Genomic DNA, 7,306 nt, shown 5'->3' on the forward strand with positions numbered 1-7,306 from the left:
AGGCACCAGAGCCAGCCACCACCGGTGCGAGGTAGCTGGTGGGTCTCTGCTCTCCATAACCAGCCACTGGTGGCTCAGACAGCTCCAGGGAAACTGCGAGGGGACAGGCAGCCTTGCATGTGGGTGGCGCAGGGTTAAAGGTTGCCCCGGGGGGGGAAGAAGGGGGGTAGGTGATGGGGCACTGACCCTGCAACCCGAGGACAAATGGGGTGAGGGACAGAATCACTCCACCACCATCCCCCACTACCAAGAAAGTTTATGAGCTGGGAGAGGACACCCACATCCTCTCCCCTCCTCTAGGGCAGACCTGAGTCCTCCAAGACTTTTGCCCACCTGCAGGGGCCGTCTTGTCCTGAGGTCTAGAAGCAGCCCTGCCTTGCCCTGCTCCCTGGGTAGCATCCTCTGTCAGGCTTAGAAATGAGCCCTTGAGGGGCCAGCAAGTGGTACAGTGGTTAAGGGCACTGGCCAGCAAGTGGTGTGTTGGTTAAGGGCACTGGACTCCCACATAGCCGACCATGGTTCAACCCCTGGACCTGGTGGCTTGCTTTCTCACTTTCCGTCTCTCTCGCTCTGCCCCTCTCTGGTCAAAATAAATAAACTAATTTTAAAAAAAAGAAAGAAAGAAATGAGACCTGGAATCCCAAATACCTAGCTGGGTAACCTTGGGCAAGTCACTTTACCTCTGCATCTCAGAGTCTTTGTCTGTACAATGAGGAGAATACTTTATGGGGTTGTAGTGAATGAGGGTGAATGAAGGTGGTACAGGCACAGTGCTTGCTTGGTTAAGGGCACTGGACTCCCACATAGCCGACCATGGTTCGACCCCTGGACCTGGTGGCTTGCTTTCTCACTTTCCGTCTCTCTCGCTCTGCCCCTCTCTGGTCAAAATAAATAAACTAATTTTAAAAAAAAGAAAGAAAGAAATGAGACCTGGAATCCCAAATACCTAGCTGGGTAACCTTGGGCAAGTCACTTTACCTCTGCATCTCAGAGTCTTTGTCTGTACAATGAGGAGAATACTTTATGGGGTTGTAGTGAATGAGGGTGAATGAAGGTGGTACAGGCACAGTGCTTGCTTTCTGATCTGAACCCTCCCCTCAGTGTCCTTCCCCAGGACTCTGAGTCTTGTCGCACAAGAAGATATTGTCTCTGTGTGTGATTTCATGAACATGAAGAAGGGACCCGCACCCCGACTCCTAATTCCCTTCCCTTCCCATTTATTACAAGGCCTAAACGGTCTACCAACAGAAACTCATCACCCTCTCCCTGTTTTTTTTTGTTTGTTTGTTTTTTGTTTTCAGTTTGGTATAGAGCACAAGCATTTGCTGGAGAGAGAAACTTGAGAGACAGAGAGAAAGAGAGAAAACGTGAGAAAGCACCACCTCCCACAACTCTCCCGAGCCCCTGGGAAGATGGCCACGCTGCAATCCCTTCTCCTCTCAGGATTTTGGGCATGCGCACACAAGTGTCGTGTGTGTGTGTGTGTGTGTGTGTGTGTGTGTGTGTGTTTTAGCTGCTTGTCCAGGGACTGGTACAGAGCTGTCCGCCATGTGGCATCAGGTCGTCTTAACCACCATGCCACCGACTGGTCTCCCTGACTCATTTAAAAATGCAAATGCTCCTGAGTGAAGAAACTCTTTGGGCCACTCAGAGAGCGGTAAGAAGCGGCGTTTTAGAGCTGGGGGTCTTGGGACTCACCCAGGACCTGGGTGGGCTTGAATAGATGACTGTCAGAGTGAAGGCTAATGCAGATAATCACTGCACATCTCGATTAATGAAGCACCGTGGGTGACTTGCGAGCCATGGGGTATCTCCGATTGACGTTGGGCACCCGATAACAACGACCACTCCAGCCTTGACCCCTGCTCCCCAGGCGAGTCACAAGACCAGGCTGTTGGGGGGCGCGGCCAAGGGGCGGAGCTGCGCCTGCGCTGAAAGCTGATTGGCTGGCGGGCGTGCGCATACAGGGGCAGAATTGAGGGGCTACCCAGGCGGCGGGGACCACCTCGTGGGACCGCTCAGTGTGCCCCGCCAGCGTCCGGACCTAGGCTCCGCTTCTTAACCCGTGGCGCCCGCGCCCAGCTCTGCCTGGCCTTTCGGGATCCGAGCTTGTAGGCCGTTTAAAGGGAACTGGTTGCCCTTTGCGGGATCCTGCAGAACGGAAGTGGGGGTCGTGGACTTTGGTCCCAGCCCGTAGCAATCGGAATGGCTTCCGTGCAGATTCGTGAGGCCAAGGAGGAAGACTGTGGAGATATCCTGAGGCTGATTCGGGTGAAGGCGGCGGGCCGGAAACCAGGGTGTCAGGGGGATCAGGCCTGGGAGGCCTAAGCTGAGTACAGGAGGTGAACGCCGGGGGTGGGGCGCGCCTTGGGGCTCTGCTGTCCTAACCTAGCCTCTGTCCCCACGCTTAGGAACTAGCTGAGTACGAGAAACTCTCGGATCAGGTGAAGATCAGTGAAGAAGGTGGGTGCTTAACAGCCAGGTCCTGGGGAGACTGGGGAAGAAATGAGGGATGGATTCCTCAGGCCACAGCCCCAGACTGTGCATACACCCAGGTCTCTTTCGGTACAGCCCTGAGAGCAGATGGCTTTGGAGAGAATCCTCTGTATCACTGCTTGGTAGCAGAGACTCCTCCAGCCCCGGGCCAACTACCTGGTAAGAGCACTTGGACCTCACAGGTCAACCTCTTGGTTAGCCTCACAGGTCCCTCCCACAGGCTCCCAGAGGCCTTACCCCTCTATTCTCCCTTTCTCAGGGCCTCGCTTGGTGGGCTATGGACTATACTACTTCATCTACAGCACGTGGAAGGGACGCAGCGTTTACCTGGAAGACATCTATGTGATGCCAGAATATCAGGGTATGGAGCAAAGCCACCCGCAAGCCGACCACCAAATGCCAGCCTATGGGATTCTCTGATCCTCTTCACCTAAAACAATTGCTTTCTTTGTCTCTTTCTCCCCACAACAGGTCAGGGGATTGGTTCCAAAATTATCAAAAAGGTGGCTGAGGTGAGGAGAGGGGCTACAAGCTAGCTCTCAAAAGCAAGGGCATTTGGGGGGCACCCAGGTTGAATGAGGGGTTGAGAAAGTCTTTTCCTTTGGATGCCAGGAAAGTGAGCGATGTCTTCTCCCACAGGTGGCCTTGGAAGCGGGCTGCACCCAATTCCGTCTGATGGTCCTGGACTGGAACAAGAGGGCCGTGGACTTGTACAAGGTCCTAGGAGCCCACGACCTGACTGAAGCTGAGGGCTGGCACGCCTTCTGCTTTGAAGGACAGGCGATGAAGGCATTGGCAGGAAGGTGATGCCATCCCTGGGTGATGGTTCTCTACGTGAACTTCCCCCCAGCTCAAGCACTCCTCAGAGATGACCTCCATAGACACTGACAAAAAGAAGGAGTAGGGGTGCTTATTCCCGAAGAATGGATGGAGAGGAGAAGGGAGGGGTTGGGGGGCGCGGCCAAGGGTCGGAGCTGCGCCTGCGCTGAAAGCTGATTGGCTGGCGGGCGTGCGCATACAGGGGCAGAATTGAGGGGCTACCCAGGCGGCGGGGACCACCTCGTGGGACCGCTCAGTGTGCCCCGCCAGCGTCCGGACCTAGGCTCCGCTTCTTAACCCGTGGCGCCCGCGCCCAGCTCTGCCTGGCCTTTCGGGATCCGAGCTTGTAGGCCGTTTAAAGGGAACTGGTTGCCCTTTGCGGGATCCTGCAGAACGGAAGTGGGGGTCGTGGACTTTGGTCCCAGCCCGTAGCAATCGGAATGGCTTCCGTGCAGATTCGTGAGGCCAAGGAGGAAGACTGTGGAGATATCCTGAGGCTGATTCGGGTGAAGGCGGCGGGCCGGAAACCAGGGTGTCAGGGGGATCAGGCCTGGGAGGCCTAAGCTGAGTACAGGAGGTGAACGCCGGGGGTGGGGCGCGCCTTGGGGCTCTGCTGTCCTAACCTAGCCTCTGTCCCCACGCTTAGGAACTAGCTGAGTACGAGAAACTCTCGGATCAGGTGAAGATCAGTGAAGAAGGTGGGTGCTTAACAGCCAGGTCCTGGGGAGACTGGGGAAGAAATGAGGGATGGATTCCTCAGGCCACAGCCCCAGACTGTGCATACACCCAGGTCTCTTTCGGTACAGCCCTGAGAGCAGATGGCTTTGGAGAGAATCCTCTGTATCACTGCTTGGTAGCAGAGACTCCTCCAGCCCCGGGCCAACTACCTGGTAAGAGCACTTGGACCTCACAGGTCAACCTCTTGGTTAGCCTCACAGGTCCCTCCCACAGGCTCCCAGAGGCCTTACCCCTCTATTCTCCCTTTCTCAGGGCCTCGCTTGGTGGGCTATGGACTATACTACTTCATCTACAGCACGTGGAAGGGACGCAGCGTTTACCTGGAAGACATCTATGTGATGCCAGAATATCAGGGTATGGAGCAAAGCCACCCGCAAGCCGACCACCAAATGCCAGCCTATGGGATTCTCTGATCCTCTTCACCTAAAACAATTGCTTTCTTTGTCTCTTTCTCCCCACAACAGGTCAGGGGATTGGTTCCAAAATTATCAAAAAGGTGGCTGAGGTGAGGAGAGGGGCTACAAGCTAGCTCTCAAAAGCAAGGGCATTTGGGGGGCACCCAGGTTGAATGAGGGGTTGAGAAAGTCTTTTCCTTTGGATGCCAGGAAAGTGAGCGATGTCTTCTCCCACAGGTGGCCTTGGAAGCGGGCTGCACCCAATTCCGTCTGATGGTCCTGGACTGGAACAAGAGGGCCGTGGACTTGTACAAGGTCCTAGGAGCCCACGACCTGACTGAAGCTGAGGGCTGGCACGCCTTCTGCTTTGAAGGACAGGCGATGAAGGCATTGGCAGGAAGGTGATGCCATCCCTGGGTGATGGTTCTCTACGTGAACTTCCCCCCAGCTCAAGCACTCCTCAGAGATGACCTCCATAGACACTGACAAAAAGAAGGAGTAGGGGTGCTTATTCCCGAAGAATGGATGGAGAGGAGAAGGGAGGGAGAAACTCCTTGTTGGAAGTAAAAAAATAAGTGAGAATAGGGCCAGCAGGTGGCATGGTGGTTGGGGCACTCCCATATGGCCAAACACAGTTCAAGTCCCAGACCTGATGGCTTTCTTTCTTATTTCTCTCTCTCTCTGTCTGAACAAATTAGAAATAGTAACAATTAAAAACATTGAATAAAAATCGAATAAATGATTCCTTAAAGAGATTAAATAAGATAAATGAGAATGACTATGTGCCGGTGTGGTGTGGGGTAGAGGAGTTCTTGTAGAGCTTCAGCCACTACCAGCTCATATCTGAGGTTCTGGTCCGTAGATGTTGCTACTGGGGATAAAGATGGATCGCAGTCTTGTTTCTGGCCTGTGAAATACAGAGAAAAGAAGAGCCAAGGGTGAGTTTGGCACACCAGACTTGTCAGTCATGTTTGAGACCCAGATTAAGGCCTCAGATAGCGACTAAGCTGTGGCAGATCTCCCATGGCTCAACAGACTGGATAGGCTGCCACCTGGTGTCGGCATTTCAAAGAGCACTTGGGAGAACCATTTGCCCAACTTGCAGAAACCGGTTCAGGGAGTTAGTCCTTTTCCTTTTTCAAAAGTCACAAAGTCTTTGGGGCCATGGTGGGTAAGGTGCTGGATTCCCATATGGCTGACAATGATTCAAGTCCTGGACCTGGTGGCTTGCCTTTTCATTTTCTCTTGTGAGTACACAGGCCCCATAACAAATTAAATAATACTAGTAATAACAAATAGATAAACTTAAAAAAAAAAAAAGAAAAGTAACCAAGTCAGACCAACCAGTGGTGTGTTGGCTAAGGCAGCTGGATCCCACATGGCGAACTGTATGGTTCTAGTCCTGGAACCAACAGCTTGAAAAACATGCTTGATGAGCACATGTGCATGCACACGCCCAAAATTCTGAGAGGAGGGAGAAATGGAGATGGATAAGGGGTTGCTGCATGACCATCCTCCATGGGGGTGCTTTCTCACGTTCCCCCCCCTCTGGTAAACACACATGGCCTATGGCAAATTAAAAAATAAATCTTCATTTTCAGTCTGCCATGCTTTACAAAAGAGTAATATTCAGCAAAACCAAAATAAACCTTAGGACCATGGGGACAAGGAGAGAAACAGGCTCATTTTCCACTCTCGTAATAATGCAGGTTTGTTGTAAAAATTGGGCCAGCAGGTGGTGTGGAGGTTAAGGTGGCTGGATCCTACACAGCCAACTGTGTAGTTTGAGTCTCAGACTAAATGGCTTGAAAATCACACTAGCGGGACCAGCAGGTGGAGTGGTAGTTAAGGCGCTGGACACTCCCACATGACTGACCACGGTTTGAGTCCCAAACCTGGTGTCTTGCTTTCTCACTTTCTCTCTCTCTCTCTCGCTCTGGTTGATCAAACTGGAAAGTAATAATAATAATAAAAAAGCTAAATAAAATAATTCTTAAAAAAAAGAAAATCACACCTAGCTAGCATGTGTGTGTACATCCCCTACACAAAGAGGAGAATGGAGGAGAAAAAATTGTGTGGCCATCCCCTGGGGGGGTGATTTCCCTCTCTCTCTCATGAGCCACATGCCCTATAGCAAAAAAAAAAAAGAAAGAAAAAGAAAAATTGGATCATACCCATAAAATAAAATAGAATCCATCGTCTTACTTATATATAATCACTACTCACTCTTTTCTTAAAGAATTATTTTATTTAACTTTATTTATTATTACTATTTCCCAGTTTGATCAGACAGGGAGAGAGGGAAAGTGAGAAAGCAAGCCACCAGGTCCAGGACTTGAACCGCCATCAGCCACATGAGAGTCCAGCACCTTTAACTACCGCACCACCTGCTGGCCCCACACTCTTTGGTTTTGATTGTTAAGGTTTTTTTTGTTTTTTTTTTTGAGAGGTTTTTGCCTTAAGGTGTATGAGCTCACCATACAGAGTGACAGAGACACTGAGAGGGACAGTGAGAAATCACCCCCCAGGGGAGATAGCCATGCTGTAATCCTTTCTCCTCCATTCTCCTCCTGGGATCTTGGACACGCACACACGTTTCCTAGTGTGAGTTTCAAGCCACCAGGTCCAGGGCTCAAACTGTAGTCGGCCATGTGGGAGTCCAGTGACAGCTACTACACCATCTGCTGGCCTGATTCTTAAGATGATTTTTTTAAAGAATTTTCTTTCTTTCTTTCTTTCCTTCCTTCCTTCCTTCCTTTCATCCTTCCTTCTTTCCTCCCTCCCTCTCTCTCTCTCTTTCCTTCCTTCCTTCCTCCCTCCCTCCCTCCCTCTTTCCTTCCTTCCTTCCATCCTTCCTT

At 51.6% G+C, this 7,306-nt stretch overlaps 3 protein-coding genes across 3 annotated transcripts in view; 2 read left to right on the plus strand and 1 right to left on the minus strand.

The window, feature by feature from the left end:
- Window positions 1–52, minus strand: part of SHBG (sex hormone binding globulin) — a gene marked incomplete in the record, with an annotated part of 4,424 nt that extends 4,372 nt beyond the window's left edge. Inside the window, 1 exon segment of the mRNA XM_006151895.3 lies at window positions 13–52.
- Window positions 53–1,944: 1,892 nt separating this feature from the next.
- LOC102468312 (diamine acetyltransferase 2) lies at window positions 1,945–3,352 on the plus strand. Its single transcript, XM_006151784.3, has 6 exons — window positions 1,945–2,271; window positions 2,412–2,463; window positions 2,572–2,655; window positions 2,756–2,857; window positions 2,968–3,008; window positions 3,136–3,352. Exons 1-6 carry the CDS (start codon window positions 2,206–2,208, stop codon window positions 3,301–3,303), a joined length of 513 nt encoding a protein of 170 aa, XP_006151846.1. The 5' UTR covers window positions 1,945–2,205; the 3' UTR covers window positions 3,304–3,352.
- A 145-nt stretch (window positions 3,353–3,497) lies between these two features.
- LOC102468727 (diamine acetyltransferase 2) lies at window positions 3,498–4,902 on the plus strand. Its single transcript, XM_006151785.3, has 6 exons — window positions 3,498–3,821; window positions 3,962–4,013; window positions 4,122–4,205; window positions 4,306–4,407; window positions 4,518–4,558; window positions 4,686–4,902. The coding sequence occupies exons 1-6, from the start codon at window positions 3,756–3,758 to the stop codon at window positions 4,851–4,853; spliced, it is 513 nt and encodes a 170-aa protein (XP_006151847.1). The 5' UTR covers window positions 3,498–3,755; the 3' UTR covers window positions 4,854–4,902.
- The last annotated feature ends 2,404 nt before the right edge of the window (window positions 4,903–7,306 follow it).

The sequence above is a fragment of the Tupaia chinensis genome, unplaced genomic scaffold (genome assembly GCF_000334495.1).
Source record: "Tupaia chinensis unplaced genomic scaffold, TupChi_1.0 Scaffold000330_1, whole genome shotgun sequence".
NCBI lineage: Eukaryota > Metazoa > Chordata > Mammalia > Scandentia > Tupaiidae > Tupaia > Tupaia belangeri.